General features: G+C 36.9%; 1 protein-coding gene across 1 annotated transcript in view; it reads right to left on the bottom strand.

Annotated features, from left to right (window-relative positions):
• The window catches only part of FSIP1 (fibrous sheath interacting protein 1), an 88284-nt gene that overhangs the window by 51584 nt on the left and 16523 nt on the right, over positions 1 to 20177 (bottom strand). Inside the window, exons 9-10 of the mRNA XM_009283656.1 lie at positions 15746 to 15910; positions 7781 to 7918 (exon numbers count right to left, since the gene is read on the bottom strand). Of these exons, the coding sequence (XP_009281931.1) occupies positions 7781 to 7918; positions 15746 to 15910 (303 nt within the window). The remainder of the gene's footprint in view (positions 1 to 7780; positions 7919 to 15745; positions 15911 to 20177) is intronic.

Below are 20177 nucleotides of genomic sequence, written 5' to 3'. Positions count from 1 at the left end.
ACAAAAAATTATTCAATTATATTAAATCTTAATTCAATTTATAGTTTTCAAATTATTTATTATAAATAATTTTAGCAGCTGCTTCATTCTTGTCCACAGTACTGTGAAAAACAATCAATAAATAGGAAATTTATTTTAATCATATGAGTGAAATACTTAAATTTTATCAATCTTATATTAATCCTACTGCTCTCTTCATGTGTATAGTCGCTGTTAAATGAAGAAAATAAGGTTTTCACACTAATATTTTCTCCCAGGTGGAAATGCTACCACATTTCATCCTGAAACAATTTTGTACAATCACATAATGAGAATGAATTCTTGTAAAACTTGAATAAACAAGATCTATTTGAAGCTTGGCAACAACTTGGCAAGCAACTTTAGGACCTGGTAGATACTTTCTGAAGGAATAATGTAGAAAGTGGTATATCTCAACCTCATTTAGATAAGTTGTCCTTTTTCCCTTTATTTGGTGCAATGAAATATGTGTTATGAAAATATTTTATTAAACAAGTTCTACTTTTATGGACAAACATATGCTTATTCAGAAACCAACCACTACATGATATTATGTGAATTGAAATAAAGATGTTTGCTATTTATATGTTACTGCACAGCATATCGGAAGAACCTAGAAGGACTACCAATGCACAAAGTAGTCAAAAATATGGCTATGTTGCTGTGGTCAAAAGTATTTGCAATTAATTTCTGCAGACACTGTGATTGAAAACCGTATTACAGGATTGTCTAGTTGACAAGTTACTCTCCAAATATATGGTAGGACTTTATCTTGCCTTCTTCCCTTTAAAGGGGAAGAAAGGAATTATGGTAGAAGTCAGGAACAAATTATTCTTTTCTGGAAGTTGCCTAATATAGACTCAGGATCAGGTGCATTGAATTCAATCCGTTTCAGGGAAAAAGCTGGAATAAAATTATGTATAACAACAAACCCCTTCATCATCCTGACGCAGGGTAAACCATGAAATGGTTTGTGAGACTTTCTCCACTATTAAACAATAATTAATTTTATCCTGAGGTTTCCTTCCCCACAGATATACATTATTCTGCATCAAGAAGGTAAGAATCATGCCTTTTGGAGTAAGCTCCTACAGGTAATCAAAGCTCTTAACAGCATTGATATATTTACTATTTTTTGTATTTTTGTATTCACCATCTACACCAATTGCTCACCCTCCTGCAAAGTTCAGCCATTGAGATAACGGAATATGTGTAATTTCATATTATTTGATATAAAAAGACCTCAAAATTAACAATCACATATTGCATTTGGCCACTAAATTGCATAAACTTGTGAAAAAATAATTCCTAGAGATGTACGGACATTTGATGATAAATTTAAATTTAAGACTATGCAAACTAGATTTAGCTTGTGTTTTAAAAGTACTTACTGCAAGTAAGCAGACTTTTTTTTAAAGTAGGTATCAGTATCTCAGTCATGCTAAGAGGTAACACTATTTATACATATGTGTGTGTATAAACACAATTATATGCATATATATATATATATTCAATATGCATTTGAAATATTTTTGAATTTATCTATTTAACCAAAACCCCAATACAGACATCTGTGGCTAGATTTTGGCAGGAAAGAATCAGTTTCCAGTGTAAGACATTTGAAATAAACACACATATAGCCAGCAAAGGTGAAACTATCTTACTTAACAGCTTGCTTGGATGTGCATTTAAACCTACTATCTGCCATGAAGAAATTCAACACATCATCAAACATGCTACTGGATTATCGCAAATGGCCAACTAGTAGAAGCCACAATTGAAAAATAACTACATTTCTTATTTTTTCTATATAAAATTCTTTTCATTAATGCTCAGCAACACGCATTTGGCAGCTGAACATTTTTTTTGAAGCAGCAGTTAACAATGCAACTCACAAAACAAAGATAAGCTCAATGGTTTCCAGGAAACTGAAAGATGAAAGAATGTGCAGAGAGTCAGCCATGGTTTCAAATGAAGGACAAGTGAACTAAGGTCAAACTAAAACCTAAAAGAAATCCAGCAAGGGCCCAGAAACCACAGTACAGATACATTTCAGTTGGATTGAAATTTCACAATGCATTTCAACAATGCATACAATACATTCTTTGGTATATTAATTCACTGGGGACAATTTTTTCAAAATAAAGGAGGAACTCAGATTCCAAAGCCCTTAGCTTCATTACTTCAAGCATAATACTTAGCAGCTTTTCTGGTTTTTATATCGATTATAAAGTAAGTTAAAGTCTTATCTTCCAGCCTTGCTTTGTGTGCTCAGTCCCAGACTTAGCTGAAACCGTGAAGTGCCACAGTACACATGAGGTAAGGTGTAGTGGAGGAATCCATAAATGTTAAAATTTCAGAAGCCAGCACCTACTAAATAGCCTGCTCCAGAAATATGATGAATGTTTTCCTCCCCCTTGAAGAGAAGGTCAGAGTAAAGCTACCATTATACAAATCCATTTGAATAATTCATTTTGCAATAGTAGAAGAAATACAGCATTCTACCATACACACACAAAAAAATATTAATAAAGTTACCTTTATACCTACTGTAAGTTACTCCCTAACACACAGACCTAAGTTCTGCTTATTTAAACTATCCGTAATTTCCACCTAGGAAACAAAACCAACCAAACAAAAGAAACAACAACAACAAGAAAAGATTTTATCTGAGGGATATTTTAAAATACATTTTAAAAAGTCATCTCTCAGACATTAAATTTGTAAAATACCGTATTTTAAAATTATAAAGCCCAGTATAACCATGCATTCAGAAATAACATTCCTAACTGCTGACAAATCACCTCCTCTACTCAGAGCAGAGAATTTATTTCCAACTTTATGCAGCGAATTACAGTGGTTTAGGAAAGAGTAAAGGAGAAATTTAAATGCAATGTGAATTTTAAATAGACAATTTAATTAGCTAAGCTAGAAAAATAACTGAACGTTAAAAGCTGCACACCTGGAATCTTGCCAAAAGTGAGAGGCAATCTCTCACAACCTGTATTTTATACCACAGAAATGACAATGTTTTCACCAGTAATAATGTCCCCTAGAACCATTCCTAGGCATTCTTCCTCTGACATACAGTGAAGAGTGCCACCTATTGAATAACAAACAGTATTTCCAGAAATAATTAAATTATTCTGGGAACTTGCCATCTACGTACTCCCCCCCTCAACCCAAGCATTCAGTTTAGCTTTTCAGCACGCAGTTTCCTGGCAGAGAGCAGTTTTGCTGCTAACATTGTTAAAGAATTGATGGCCAAAACATTACATTGGTATAGAAACAAGGCACCAATCCACACTGCATAAGTTACCTGATTTCTAGACATTCCCACACCAAATAAGAAAGATATTATTCAATTATGTATGTTGCATCAGAAGGAGATACCATACTGTTTTATCCAATCTTCTTTAGTAATAACTGTATTTTCCAGAAATAAGATTAAGAGGTATCAAGGACACAAAACAAACAAACAAAAAAAAAGTATTTTCTGAAGGCTGTTCCTTGTTCACACAAAAAAGTGTACATTTTCTATATATTTTACTTTACTGTTAGAAGGAAAAACCTACTTTCATTCAGAGTTGAATATTTCTTTCTTTACACTGGCAACCAAAGTATCTCGCAGAGGACCTAATACACAAATATTTTATATCCATATGCTATGATCTCAGTCATGCTACAGAGCAGCAACGGATAAGACGACACAGTATATCCCCCTGAAGAAGCCTTACCAGGTGCTGCATAGCACGCAGCAATGCTAGTCTGGCCATGAGTTGCACATTGGTACAGAAGACATATTCTATGTTTATAAACACTGTAAATTAACATTACAGTCTATCAATTTAGAGTTCTAAATATACACAATCTAGCCAAGGAAAAATGTGTGGTATGTTGCATGTCTGTGTGTAATGTGACACCAAACAATACTGCTATAACCCAACCAAGACTTGGAACTGAACCACTTATATACAAAATATTTGAATGAGTCAGCAGCCCACTGCATTTCCCAGGCCTGCTGTAAACTATCATACAGTTCCCAGACGCACTTCCTCAGATTGTGTTTGCCTCATGAACAAGGTCAGTAGTGACAAAAAGTAACATAAAGGTCCACGACTAGGAAAAGATGACAATTCACAGACTTATTTTATCTGTTTACCCATTAACCCAATCAACATACTGAAGTTCCACAGAATTCCTCCAGTTATTTGCCTTCCATCTTTTAACTAACATAACAGAGCAGTGTATTAAAATGAAGTTCTACTATTGTTTTGGTACTGTGAACAGGTAAGAGCTAAATATGCTGCCTTACTGTAGTGACACACACACATGTGAACAGCCTCTAAAGCAATCACTGTCTCCTTGTCTGAAATCTTTGTTCCCACACTCCGTTCAGTATGTAAAATTAACTGACGTCAGGAAGAATGTGTCAAGTTAGCTTTTTTGGTTTTTTTTTTCCCCAAACCAAAGACTGGACTGCATGTAGTTGTATACAAATTAGCTTTAAACCTGCTAGAAGTCTAATCATATTGGCATTGCAGTTCCAGCACTGCCAGCATAAACCCTGCATATCTAGATAGTGGCTGAAGTTTTTGCAACTGTAGCGACAGTGCTATCAGTAATTGAGATTATACCACTGTGGTTATGCTGCTATCTGAATCACAAAGCTTTTGATCCACACTGGAGGTCCCTTTTTGAGGGCGATAAAAGATAACTGGAACGGTGTTTGTCCTAACTCTGATTACTGCAGAAGGTAAGCCTACTACTGAATAAAGACCTCCACAAACCAAACGTAGACTACATGGATTTTTGGTCTGATACAACAAACTCATATATTAATGTTTTTATGACTACATGAAAAACACTAAAATCAGCTACACACAAGAAACAAATTTCTACAATGCACAGCCATGAAAAATTACTATTTTCCCTTCAATGTAGTAATAATAAAGAAAGATTACCACCCGAGAAATGCATAAAAATTCTCAATTCTTTTCCTTGTAGAATCAAGAAATCATCAGACTGGGGGGGCGGGGGGTGTCAGGAGGTCTCTGGTCCAACCTCTTGCTCAAAGCAGGGTCAGCTATGAGATCAGATCAAATGCCTTATGGCTTTGTTCAGCCAGGTCTGCAAAATTTTCAAGGATGGAGATTTCACAGTCTGTCCATGCAACCTGCTTCCCATTCTTAATTACCCTCAGAGGTTTGTTGGGTTTTTTTCTTTAAATCCAGTTGGAACCTCCCCGTTTCAATTTATGAATGTCATCTCTTGTTCTCCCACCATGTAACTCAGTAAAGATACTACATCTCTGTGTTCTCTGTAACATCCTCTTTGCTATTAGAAAGCTACTGTAGGTCCACCGCCATCTCTTGGGGTGTCAGGAGGTCTCTGGTCCAACCTCTTGCTCAAAGCAGGGTCAGCTATGAGATCAGATCAAATGCCTTATGGCTTTGTTCAGCCAGGTCTGCAAAATTTTCAAGGATGGAGATTTCACAGTCTGTCCATGCAACCTGCTTCCCATTCTTAATTACCCTCAGAGGTTTGTTGGGTTTTTTTCTTTAAATCCAGTTGGAACCTCCCCGTTTCAATTTATGAATGTCATCTCTTGTTCTCCCACCATGTAACTCAGTAAAGATACTACATCTCTGTGTTCTCTGTAACATCCTCTTTGCTATTAGAAAGCTACTGTAGGTCCACCTGAGCCATCTCTTCTCCAGGCTAAACAAACCGAGTCTGCTCAGCCTCACAGGTCAAGTGCTTTAGCCCCAAATCATCTCGGTGGCCCTCTGCTGAACTTGCTCAGGTGTGTCAACACCTTTCTTTACTGGGGAGCCCAAAACTGGATGCAATACTCTAGACACAGTCTAATGAGTACCAGGTAAATGGGAGTAATTACTTCCCTTAATCTATTGGCTATGCTCACATTGATACAGCCAAGTATGCTGTTAACCTTCATCACTGCAGGGCACGCTGCTGGCTCATGTGTAGTCTATTGTTCACAATGATGCCAGGTCCTTTTCAGCAGAGCTGCTCCCTGGCCAGCCAGGCTCCACCTTGCACTGTTAGAGGGAGTTACTCCTCTCTAATGCAGAACTCTGCATTTGTCCTTGACGAATTTCATACGGTTCCTGTCAGCCCCACTCCTCCAGCCTAACTCCCAGCGTGTAGCAGCCCTGCCCTCCAGCTTACAGAGCAGATCTAGTCATTTCATCAAAGGTGGCAATCAGGTTGGTCAAGCATGACTTCCCCTCGGTAAATCCATGCTCACTATTCCCAATCACCACCTTCTTCATTTGCACACCTCTTTTATGTCAATTACCTATACTGATGCCTCTTGCTAATGTACCAAAATATAACTGGGTGTTTCCTAGTAAAAATCCAGCTTCATCAGGTTACCCATGCCAGCTGTCATCTCACCGCAGTCTCTTGTTCACTACTGTACTAGTTCGTCTTCTCCACATAGCACATTCTATGGAGAACCAAAAGTTTTCTCATCTCAAAGCAGAAAAATAACACTAAACAAAGATGTTAAAATCTTTAAAATTTGCATATATATCCAGGTTTTAACTGCTACTGCCAGCTCAGTAATGCAGTAATGTTCTTTTAAGTCTTCAGCAGTTTCAGTCCTGACTTCACCTGAGCAAGGCAAACCTTCAAAGTTTTGAACAAATCTATTAAAAAAAAAAAAAAAAAAAGGAAAGGGATTTTCTTCCTGTCCTCTTAAGAAGATCTATGACAGATCCACCATAAAAACAAATACCAACATTGGCTTTCAGGCCAAACAAATGACAACTGTATCATCTTAGGACTCTCCTTCTGATTTCATCTGTTTTTTAGTGTTTTATATATTTTCTCCCTAATTCTCTTCTGTATAGGCTGCTTTGTAGCTCTTTCAGCACAGATCAAACAGCACGTTTACAATGTATATTTAAAAACAAGTAAAAAGATTCCCGAAGTCCTTGAGGTTCCCCTGTCACTAGTTTTTAGTTAAATTTCCTTATTTTAACTTGAGAGTAATGTAATAAATTATACCCACAGGAAGAGAAAAGAATAGTAATATATTACTTGGGAGAGGCACGTAAGTTTTGGGTTGTCAGTCCTGGCTCTGTGACTTAGAAAGAAACATAATTCTGTCTACTAGGTTAATAATAGGATCCTCTTGGATTGTAAATTGCCTTTTCCCTACCTGCTTTTACTCAAAGTAGTAATAAGGATGAGATGTGATGTACTTATTCTAAAACAGTAATGGTTTTTTACTACCATTTTACTTACATGCTCCTATTTTAAAGGCTCTTGCTTCTATGAAATTCATGTATTAAAAGAAAATTAAGTTACAAAAATACACTAAATGAATTCAGCAAAACTAAATCACACAATAACTTAGTGTATACAACATTCCCACCAGACCTAGCCCTTCAAAGAAAACTGAATTATACGAGCCATAAAAAGATCCTTTTAGGATGTATTTATATATGATTCTTTATGCTATCCCCCTCTGGGGAGGGAGAGAGGAGAATAATGTCTTTCACTTTGAAAGACCCTATGTTAATGGGAAACATGCATTACAACTGAAAAATATGCTTCCCAGATTAAGAAAAATTATTTGAGACTTTTGCTTGTATATTTCTTTGAGGATTCCTTCAGTAATTTACACAAGGTTGCAGAATTTGATTTGATTTTCTTTTAAGACACATGGAATGATAGACTCCAAAGTTCTCAAACTGAGGGGAAAAAAATACGACAAAAATAGGAGACTTACAAGATTTCTCTCTAGGGATTTCAGCTGATGATCTATTTCTTTCAGACGATTTTGTTGATCACGTTGTTCCTTATTGTCTCGCAGAACCTTTTCACCTGGAACTGCTTCTAGGCTTCTGTTTGCATAAACCAGAGACTCCTGACAAAAAGAAGAATAGGCAGAAATTAAACATATGACTTTATACTGCTTCAAAGCCAGACGAGCGTTCTTTTGACTTCTATCAGGAAAACATTGAAATGTTTAGAATAATGTGTCAATTTCAAATTTGGCAAATGTATAATTTTCTTTATGCACATTTTCAAATACAATAGCTAAACATCAGGCTGGACTTATTTCAGTAAAAGAATTCTTCCCCTTCGCATTTTAAGAGGAATTTCTTCGTCTCCAGAGCTAACACTTTGATGCTTAAATTCAACTACAACAATAAAAATGCACTGAGAATCAGGCGGACTGAATGAGGGGTTCAAAGCTTGCTGCTATTAACCATACCGGGGTCAAAATTAGGCCAGAAGGGAAAGGAAGAACTGAACTGTAATGACTGTAGGTTTTATTTACTAGATATCATGGTAAATGAGAAATAACCCTCTCTCTGTAAGTTAGAGTTAAACGCACAACCATTATTAAAGATTTGGGTTACACATTCTCACATCCTTCAGTAGCTTTGGATCAGATTCTGAAGTTTGTATCAGTCCTGAATACATGCAAGGTTCAATATTACATGTAATTTAGATTATTAAGAACAACAAGTATTGGCAAAACAGCAAAATTATGTTGTAACTGGGAAAAAACAGGGCTTTCTCTTGCAAGCCAAATATCCTATAGAAGAACACAAGGAATCCAAGTAATGGTAGAGGGAAAAAACACAACCAAAAAAACCTCCCTGTTAGTCAACTCAACCCAAAGGAACATGAGAAACAGTTTAATAAAAACATACTCTAGTCATTGTTATTTTCAGAAGCAGCTCAAGCAATCTCAATAAACACACACAAGGAAAAGAATTTCAAGTAGCATGTCTAATTTGAAAGAAAAACGACCTTTGCAATTTAACATTCAATGGAAAATTTCTCAACTACAATATATAAAAAATTGCGAGGATCTGTAAACAACTTTTTCTAAACATCAAACAAATTTGTAAGTCCTGACATTTAAACCAAACTATTAGTTGCCTGAAAATAAACTTATTTTAAACACAGTACATATATTTGAATATATATTTACAATCAGCAATAGTTGGCAGTACCACAATGCTAGTAAATTTTCCTATTACAGACAGAGATATAAACAGGAACATCTGTTAATGACTAGAATCCCTCCAAACTGGAGTGACGTTTAACATGGGCCACCTAAAGCCAAATTCTTAATATTGAGTGTCTAAAGCTAGGCTTCTAAATACAGAGATTTTTTAATTAAATATTATGCCCGATGGCAAGAAATCTTCACGACTGACATCTATACAGAACATAAAAAAACAAAGGACTTATTTAAACTTGTGTTTATTAATACATGAAACAAGGATATGACCTTTATATCTGCAATACAAATATAGAGTTGGCAAAGCAGCTCAAAGTGTAACAAATGAAGCTCCCTCTAATAAGAGGAATTGCTTTTATACGGCTTTGTTCTTCCAGCAATTTTAATACAAGTGAAATTGTTCATGGAAGGGTGGGGAGGAAGATGATGTCATCATATTTCTTTAAAAAAAAAAAAAAAAGTTACAGCTATATCTGCAATTACATTTCTAAATCCAATCTTTTTATCTGTGCAGATATAGAGACATTGCCATGTGAGCAGTTAGTGCTCAGCACGGATCAGAGCTGCAGTTATGATTTGTTTTAAAAACCAATGTTATGAATACATCTGTAAGAATATGCAACCAGTGGTACTGAGAAGTAACTAAATACTATATTATACTTCCCAGTATTTTATTTTGGGGCTGGTATGCACAGACTACTGGTTGATATTTTTATATGAACTCAGCCTTCAAAGAATAACAGAGCTCAAACTGCAAACAGCATGTCTGAAAATATTAATGCTGCAATACCAGCTAGATTTAAAAAGGTGACAGTGAGAGTAGTCATAAAATCAAAAAAATTACTACCTTCAAATTTTTTACTTTCTTTTCCACACACATTTCTGAAGCAAAGCTTTATGCAGATCTCTGTCCTAGTCTTTGAAATAGTTTCAGGCATACATGTTTCATTTTACAGACAGCTCAGCTGCTGCTGCAAGCACTTATGAGCAACCCCTTCAAACTTTAGGAAAACTATGTATCATAAGTTATTTTTCCTTTTATCACACTCACTATGATTTTAAGCCTGGCTGCTTCTCTAGTAAGACAATACTGTTCTATCAAAAGAAATTCTTAACTGGGATAAACATGATGACTTTATTCTCCATAAACTTTTCTTGAATATTGTTCTCCGCCATGATACCTAACTAATTCCTATCAGAGAGTGCTGGATAAAACTTGAACTATGAACATTTACCAGAAAACAGAAGTAAAAAGCATTGTTTCAACATTTCTCCAACATCAACATCCACAACTGATATAATTCTATTTAGATGAGATGGTAAAAAAAATTTGTTACTAGTTACTCTCTCTCTCTGATCAGCATGATTTTGTACACTTCAATCACATTCCCTCTTACTCCTTTTTTCTAAACTGAAGAATGTCTCTGTGTAAGTCACTCCTGGCATAGAAGCCATTCTACACTTCTGAGCATTCTGGTAACCAGTTTTCCATTTTTTCTGTACTGGTTGTGAGATCCGGGGACCGCAACTGCACAATAGTCAAGCTATATGGTGCACTACAGATGTGCACAGCAGCACGGTGATATTTTCCGTTTCATTCTGTGTTCCTTTCATAATTGTTCCTAATAATCTATTTGATATCTGACCACTATGGAGCATTAAGCTGCTGCTTTCACAGAAGTAGTTCTTACAGTCTCATTTCTCTCATCCCTGAATAGTAACTGATCAGAACTCACACTATACGAGCAAAGTTAAGACTTTTCCCTACTTACTAATTTTTTAATATTTTTCTCAAGATATCATGAAATAAACATAGGAAGTATTATATCATGGAAAACATTTTATTGTCAATGTTACAAATGCTTCAAAACATTTTATTTTTCAATTATATAGCATGTCTAGGTAGTGGAAGTCCATTTGATATTAATTAAGATCTAAAAATCTTAAAGATAAGGTAGAAAATAAAAATTAGATATGTTACATAAGGGAAGATATAAGTAGCAACAGCCAAAGCTGTAACGATCATAACGCAAAACAAAAATATCCAGTATTTGAAATGGCTAAAATTATTTGTTGCACTCCCTTTTCTGCAAAATTCTATAAATAAATAAAAACAAAATCCCACCTAATGAAAGATATGAGTTATACAATCTTCTTGAGCCACAAAACTGGCTGATCAGCTTATTAACCTGCTTCTAACCATGCCCTGAAATAGAGATACCTGTCAAAATCGTCTGTTTTGATGAAGTGCAGGCATAGAGTATAGGCTATCAAAGAGTTCATTAATTGAAACATCAGTGTATCTTCAGAATTTTTTATCATTTTCAGTATTTATTTTTTTTTATCATTTTCAGTATTTAACTAGTTTTAAACTATTAACTATAGTCTACTGCTGTAACTGAAAAATGGAATATTTTTCTGATAAAAGAAACCCGATCAGGTACGAAAGAACTCATCAAGGTAATATACAACATTAAAGTAACTACCTTTATAAGACAATCAAGCAGACAGATATTATTGTTTCTTTAAACACCATCTCCATTTCTTTTTATTTTCAGGTAGTTTTCCATTTTTTCAAGCTGGTTACTGTACTCATCACACACAGTCTTACACTTCATATTCTTCATCCTACCATTTTCCTGTCTCTTCCAGGATTACGTTCAACTTACTTAATATTTTGGGGAAGAACAAATAAGACAGAAGCATTTTTAAATATTTAATTAAGTTGGCACCAGAACAAAGAAATGTTTCAGAGAGAAATACGGTTCTAATGAGAAACATTTCCATGTAAAAGAGAACATTAGTCATGGAAAAGCATTCTGAATCCAGCTGGACTCATTGCACAACAAGATGAATCTGTATGCTCCTCTGTAACAGCTCAGCTATAGTACTGTAGGATAATTAAAGCCAGTTGTTAAAGATTTCAGAGTCAGAGCATAGATCCTGTATCCTGCCAAAGTATCTACCAGTGGCAGAAAGCAGCTCTCCCATTGAGCCTGTAGTGATTAAGTGTTTGCATTTTGAAAGTTATATCCAATGCAATTCTTGGAAGAAAAGAATGTGCAGCTTTATGATATGTAACTCTAAGCTAATTTTGTTTTAATTACTTCTAAAATTCTAAATGAAAATTCAAGCAGATGATTTACACATTAACAATTTTTCCCAATGTTCCCCGTCACTAATGCATTATACCCTATTCAACCACAAAATATGAAATCCACATCTCATGGAAATCAGAAAGAATTTCAGCACTGGTTTTTACAAGAAAAATTAATGTCACCAAAATCAGCCTCCTCTCCAAAGGAAAGGACATCCATGTTCCAAATCAGACTTGTGTCCTGTAACAAGTAGACTCATTCAAAATAAAGTCTGTACATTCAGGATTTTTTTTTAGCCCTCTCCTGGCACCTTAATTTAAAAAAAACCAAACTTTAAAAAACTAAACTCCTAAGAAACAAATATTGCAGTGCATTCAAATTTGCATTCCATAGCATCTGTGGCAACATCTTTATCTAGCAATTAAGTTTACAGAATTGACCTCAGTTATGAAAATCTAAGCTGAAACTCTGAATAAAAGAAATCAATAGAAACTTATCTAAGACTTCAACAATACCAGATTATCACTGTCGGTTTTGAATGCTAAAGAAACACAGTCTCAACAACAAATATTTTGTCTCTCACAATGTTCAGAGAATATGTGCGAGGGTTAATAAATAAGGTAATTCCTGATATTTAATTCACTCCATTAGTAAGTCAAATGTGTCCCACTTCTAATTGGTTAGAGAATAACAGCCTTCCAGTGCTGATAGCTAGTTTACTTCCTCATTTAGTTGCTGTGGTCAACTGAAGAAGCAATTGAAAATCTTGTCATTGAACACTTGAAATTAAACCCAACAAGGGGCAGACAACCAGAACTCTTACTGTCTTTGTCTTGCATGTGGCATTCATGCTAAGATATCACAAAACAAGATAATCTTTTAGCAAAAGCATCATTCAATTAATTTCTTCAGACCCTTTCTGGGTAGGTATCAGTTGCCTTTGATCAGGTTCCAAAAGACATTCAGTACAAAGAATTCTGATATTGCTCTGTGACCCACCTATTTTCTGATATCAGAACTGATGCTTCAAGAATAACAACAGGTGTTTTAAAAAGCAAATTCATTAAAACTTCCAGTTTATAACAATATTGGGGGATATTGATCGTGATGAACAAGGCTGTTTTAAAAAGACCAAGAGCAGCAATGAACTTAGAACAACTACTCATAAAAAAAAAGTCATTTTTCATGCCTTTTGACAGGAAGCTCTCAAATCAGTCACTAATTTCTCAGCTACTGCTGCATGTTACTTCCTGAATCAGTCACTAATTTCTCAGCTACTGCTGGATGTTACTTCCTTTTTTTTTGAAAAAGCAACTGTTAAAGGAATTTGAAAACAAAAAGTGTTGAGAATGAACTCGCGTAACCAAATTCAGAACTTGACGTGTTGTTATTGCTCTATGTATGAATTGAAGAGTGATTATTTACCTACCAAAACAAAAATAACCATAACCAAGAATATAGGACTAAAGGCTAGACCTGGTTCGAAGCTTCCACACTAAGCAGTCAAGCTCCTGAAAGTTGAGACAACTATTTTCTCCTCCACTTACCATAAAAAAAAATTAGCAGCTGAAATTCTATGTAAATATAAACAAGCCCAGTCATGTCACAGTGCCAGATACAATCAGGTTGCACCTACAAATCAGGCTTCATGAAGAACTTAACACTGACTTGCCTGTCTTCTGGATCACAATGCAGCTAAGACAGCCGCACAGCCTGTCCTCTGCTGAGAGCAGCAGGTCTGGACATGCAGAGAAGCAGGAATGAAGGCATAGGGGATTTTACCCAGCCTGTCCTCTGCTGAGAGCAGCAGGTCTGGACATGCAGAGAAGCAGGAATGAAGGCACCTAGGGGATTTTGGAGTCAACTGGGAAGGCACCTGGAAATCAAGACACTTCTGGAATTAGCTAGCTGCAGAGCGGGATGATTTGCTTTTGTTGTTTGTTTTGTTGGGGGGGGGGGTTAATTAATTTGGGATTTATGCAATTAGTGTCATTCTAAGTCCAGTTTTAAATAACTAAAGCCTCCTACTCACTTCAACTTATATTTATTCTGTTTAGCTCTATCTCTAAATTTATAAAACCATCTTTCAATAGTCCCATGCTTTGGTAGCTTTCATTGAAACGACTCACATGTTTAAGTTTATCTGAACAAAACAAAAAATGACAAATGGAATCCTGTAAGTGTTTCCCAGAACTACAATGTCTAAAAACCTTTTGTATTCTGCAAAACAAAGTTGAAGGGCAGCTGCTTTTCACTAATGAAGGGTAATTTATGGAATTAAATTAATTCCGGATCTTTTTTTGGTTAAGTGCAATATTATTCAAAAAGATAATGCACTACTCTTCAATAAGCATACACATAAACGCAAGTTTCTATTCAAATACTTCCAAGCTTCTACCTGAAAAGGAAGCAACAACCACTTGGACAAATGTTCCCAAACAGAGTGTTCATTATCATAGGCAGTCGCACCAGCTTCAAGCTGATGTCTCACAACAGTGAACACAAGATCCGGCAACCACTGGCAAGCTCAGGTCCATGAATCTGAAGTTACTGGGTAACAACTGCATTTGCGTAAGTGATTACCCACTAGAGGGAGTCGCTGTTTCACACATTAAATCCTAGTTGGTAAATGATCAGCATCAAAATGCCACTCCTCTGGAACTGTCAGAGCAATAGAAAATACTACTATAGGTAAAACAAAACCTAAAGTTCAGAAAGAAGTCAATACAAAAAATGACATTAAAGTGCTCTCTAGAAAAAGAAGAAAAAAATCCCACAGTTATTTTAGCCAAAGAGATGTTTCTCATACACTGGTAACTGAAAACATAGTTTTGCCAACGTACACTCTTACAGAGCTTCTGATATACCTGTTCTGGCTATAAACTGTAAATTTTACAGAAGTAAAGAAGTTTTGTGCAAATTGGTGCAAAATAGGAATTATGGTATTTTATGTTGTATTTCCCCCATTATATCAGGGCAACATTACTGGGGCATGGGATAAATTGGAGTCTTCATGTACAAAATTCAAACAAGCATTTCTCAAGGCTGAGACCCCAAAGGTTCTTAATAGTGCTGGCAAGGGAAAAAGACAAAGGCCATTAAAAACAAGAGACATACAATTTCAGTCGATTTTCTACAGTCTTTAACTTTGCTTATTGGTAATTGCTTTATCTTTCGGATCATAAATGAAGAGGCACTTTTGGAATCCTGAGATAAGAAGAAACCTAATTCTAATTCCCAAAGATGAATTATCATGTGTAATGTGTTACTATGCTGACAAAACCCCTGAGGCCCTCACGCAGTTAACATCATCTGAGTTACCAATTCCTTCATATGAAATTTCTTGTTGAAAATGTGGAATCAACAAATGTTAAAAACAAGACAGTCCTTGAATTACATACCACTCAAAACAGCAACATACTATTTTTCCGTATGATTTCTACAGCCAAAGATTTCACTTCATTCTTTAACATATACTTTGAGAACAAATAGAAGATAACTAAAGAAAAACGCAAAAAATACAAATACAGACACATGCTGTATTTTCATTTACATCAGATCTCACCACACTCTTCAAACAAGAAATCTGCAACATAAGGTCTGTTCTGTAATATACCTGATAAATCTGGCTTGGAGGTTTTGAGCAAGAGCTGGAAATTGCAGAAAAATCCCCATCAGATAGTAGCACTTGAAGCTTAAGGTCTATCTCATTTAGGTGATGAAATTCCATTGGTTCAGGTGTGTACCCTTCTCCTGGTGCTAGCCAGCCAGATACATCCTCCTATTGAAAGATACAGAAAATATTTAATCCTCATTCCCCAAGGAAACAGACTTTAAAGGCCGTTACACATGGAGTGTATTTATTTTTCAAATAAACCGTACTTAAGAATGAAATGTAAGTCTTCATCCATCTCAATATATAGCTGAAATCTGCCAATATTCATGTACCAAGCGCACTCAAAAGTATATGAACAGAACAGTTAGAGGCATACATTTTTCATTTTTAAATATAATCAAGCAGCAACTTAAATGGACTTAAAAATATATAAAAATATAAAAATATATATCATTTTATTTTTAGAAAGCACATGCAGCTACCTGCATTGTTAAAATGTAATAGCAAAAAAGGTGTTGTGTAAACCTAAACAGACTTCTGGTATTATTTTACTTATTTCTGTGAAAGTCCAAAGCCTGTGTCCTCACTAACTAGCCACTCAGAAGCCCTGAAATAAAATTGCTTAAAGCCAGATGCCTCACCTCCATGCCAGCTGGCCAAAGAGCAATCAGACAGCTCCCAAGTTCACCATCCATTCTTCTGAAGGCTATACAACTCCCTTGATCAAGTTCTCTTTACACCTAAAAGAAGCACTTTAGATAGCTAACCCCTTTTCCTTAATGATGCATTTCACTTTATAGCCTCTTAGACAAGTTAGTCAAACCTTTAAAACAGTCTCATGCATGCCATGCCATGCCTATCGCAGCTCCCTTCCATGGATGCAAACTCTTCCCTTGTTGCAGTTTCTGTATTTGTTCAACGTAACAGTCCCAGCTCCCTTTTGAAGGAGTAATTGCTTGTCACAGTCTAACTTGCACATAGATCTTGCTGTCCAGTGCTGCACAGTAAGCATCGCTTTATGATGCCACTGACATCAAAATCAATTTTAGGAGTGTTGTGCTCCTTTGCAAGATAGTGCAGAGGATAGAGACGAAGAGGAAAGCATCTGGCAGACATAGATCCACCAGTCCTAAGACAGAAAACACAAAGAACATGCTATAAGCTCACATTTTCAATGCTAATATTGAAGTGCAAAAGCACAGCCCTCAGAAACTGCACTAGAACTGCCCTCAATATCATCCTAAATCACTTCTGTTATGCCTGGCATCTCAGCACTCCTTGTTTGCACGTTTATTCTGGAGACACCGTATTACAGCTTAAGTCCAAGGAACTGTACAGAGAGTTGACCATACTCAAGTTGACCAACTTGAGACAGCAAGATATTTTTTGCTTTTAAAAAAGACAAATGCAAGTCAACAGGCATAAAAATGAGATGTTCTCAACTACACTAAACACATCTTGTCAAACTCCCCCAATGAGCTTACATCTCAAAGTCTGGCAGCCAATCCAGAGACGTATCTATTCTGGTACACACTCAATCACACCCGCACAGCAGCACATTAGAAGTCCAAATAAAGTGGAACATAATACACTACTCTCTCGTCCTCTGAAGGAAGTGGAAGCAACAGACCCCTGTGCAAGTCAAAGAAGGAAACACAATCAGCAGCTATATCTAAAAGGACAACCACTTTCCATCTGGTAAGGAGTCAAAAAGAGAGAAAACCTGACCAAAACCAGGCTTGGAATGAAACTGCAGAGGTTGATGCTATGGCAGAAACCACCTGGAGCCAAATCTCAAAATGAGATTATGACATGTAATGTGACACTTGCAATGCATCACCAAAGAAGAAAACAAGGCATCTACAGGAAAGCAAACGAACTGCTCCGAGATGAGTAGCTGCCGCCCTTCTGGAGCCCCAGTATGTTATCAAAGAAACACTGGGAGAGACAGAGAGCACAGAGTTCTTTTCCGGATCATGATTTACATTACTTTTTCCTCTTGATAGCAGTAACACCTGACTAGCCAATATGAATATGTGCTCCTAGTACAGACAGTTGCATATTATGAGTGAGCTTGGCCCACTTAATGCAAACAAATGGGCTCATATTGACAAACAGATGCAGGTTCTCCACAGCAATCTGGCACTCCTGTCTAACACTCAGGGAAGCAAGTCTGCAATACCACCATCCACTGGGAATGACACTAGCAGATTACATCTCTGTCCTGACACCAAGGAAACACCAGGTAGGTCCTTAGAAGGGCAGGGCAGGGGTGTATTGCTGGTTTCCTTTCTTTTTCCTAACAGAAGAGAGCCAGCACCTTGCCCTAAGACTTCAACATCTGTCTTGCAAGGGATTCATGTCCACCACTCCTTTACAGCTTCCAGATTAATCCTCTGGCTATTCAAGCAGCCACATCCACACAAGGGGAGGATCCACATCCACACAAGAGCTTCCAATTACAATACCACTGCTATGAGGTCATCCCTGGTTCATCCCCATTACCCTGAATCACACTGGTTGCAAAAAGAAAAAAAGCATACCCCAAACACCTGTTATAAATTACCTCCATACTAAATTAAAAAAAGAGTAATCTCTTTTGTGAAACAAAATCAGTTCTTCTAATGCTTTCTCATACAAGTATGTTGACACAACTAGTAAGCCTCTCCAGACATGACCTGACTCCAGAGAAGCCACTCAAATATCTCTAGAAGCTTGCCAGCTTTGTGGAAGCATCTCTTCAGGTAAGACAGTGACCATCATAACAGAAGTATCCAATGTGGTACTACACTTGTGCCATGTTAACCACCCCCTAATCAAACACTGAAGAGCACAGTGCAAACACACAGAAATGACTCTACAGAAGTCAGTTAAGCTGCAACTGGGCCCATGAGCTACAGCTCAGTGTCTATATCCCACACTTTCATAGCCCATGCTCCAAGTATCCAAATTACTCCGGTAGTTGCTTTACTCCAGGGTTAAATGGACTCACACATTCTCTTTTGTATTTTCAAGATGGCTTTGCTTGGAAAATAAGCTTCTGTCCTGTCAGTGTTTCCTGTGTGTTAACTCAGAACTATACTTTTATAACAGCACAGTCAGTGCTTATTACTGTGGAACATCTGAAACAAATTATACCCCTGCAGCTTTGACAATTAGGTTAGCATGAATATGTACTTCTAAAACACTACTCATAAAACACTGTTTTTAAAAAGTGAGAAGTGCTGTTTGGATATTTGACATATTTAGTAGTACAAGTCAAATGAAGTTATCTAATCCACATTACACTATACAGAGGAATTCATACAGCATAGCCAGCTCTGCCTTGATTGATAACCTCTGAAACATTACTTTAGCCAGTGTGGTTGCACCAGCTTTTCAAAAGTCAGAATGAAGTAAGATGAAAGTGGCCATCAGCTGGACAATTACCTGGACCACCTTGAAGCAGTCTAGATTACTCATTAGCTCATAATTTCCTCATGATCCTTATTATAAAGCAGCCACAGGAAATGCCTCACCCATAATATAATTCAAACGTGAGAGAGGAAGAATCCATCTCCAGACTAGACAGATTTAAGTAACTAAGTATTATCCTTTCTTTTATTCTACTTCGGCAGTAGATTTAGGAGCTGTTTTCTTTAAAGAGATGATCTAGTACAGACTAGACTAACTGTCCTGGTTTTGGCTGGGATAGAGTTAATTTTCTTCCCAGTAGCTGGTACAGTGCTGTGTTTTGGATTGAGGATGAGAACAATGTCGATAACACACCCATGTTTTAGTTGTTGCGAAGTAGTGCTTACACTAGCCAAGGACTTTTCAGCTTCCCATGCCCTGCCAGTGAGAGGCTGGGAGGGGGCACAGCCAAGACAGCTGACCCAAACTGGCCAAAGCGGTGTTCCATACCATGTGACGTCATGCTCAGTACATAAACTGGGGGGAGTTAGCAGGGCGGAGGGGTGACCACTGCTCGGGAACTGGCTTATTTTAGCTGCCTGCCAGGTTAAACCACAACAGTCCAACGACAATGTCATCTATGTATTGCAGGTGTTCTGGAGCTTCACCCTGTTCCAGTGCAGTCTGGATCAGCCCATGGCAAATGGTAGGGCTGTGTTTCCACCCCAAGCTCAGTCAGTAGAGCATGAGACTCTTAATCTCAGGGTCATGGGTTCATGCCCCATGTTGGGTGCCAAAAGGATTGTTGTGGTTTAACCCGGCAGGCAGCTAAACACCACACAGCCATTTGCTCACTCCCCCCCTCCCAGTGGGATGGAGGAGAGAATTGCGGGGGAAAAAAAGTAAAATTCATGTGTTGAGATAAAGACAGTTTAATAGGACAGAGAAGGAAGGGAAAATAATAATAATAATGATAAAAGAATATACAAAATAAGTGATGCAGAATGCAATTGCTCACCACCTGCCGACCGATGCCCAG

The sequence above is a fragment of the Aptenodytes forsteri genome, unplaced genomic scaffold (assembly GCF_000699145.1).
Source record: "Aptenodytes forsteri isolate BGI_AS27 unplaced genomic scaffold, ASM69914v1 Scaffold342, whole genome shotgun sequence".
Lineage (NCBI taxonomy): Eukaryota > Metazoa > Chordata > Aves > Sphenisciformes > Spheniscidae > Aptenodytes > Aptenodytes forsteri.
Note: the sequence above shows the minus strand (reverse complement) of the source record. Positions and strands in the feature narration are given on the sequence as shown.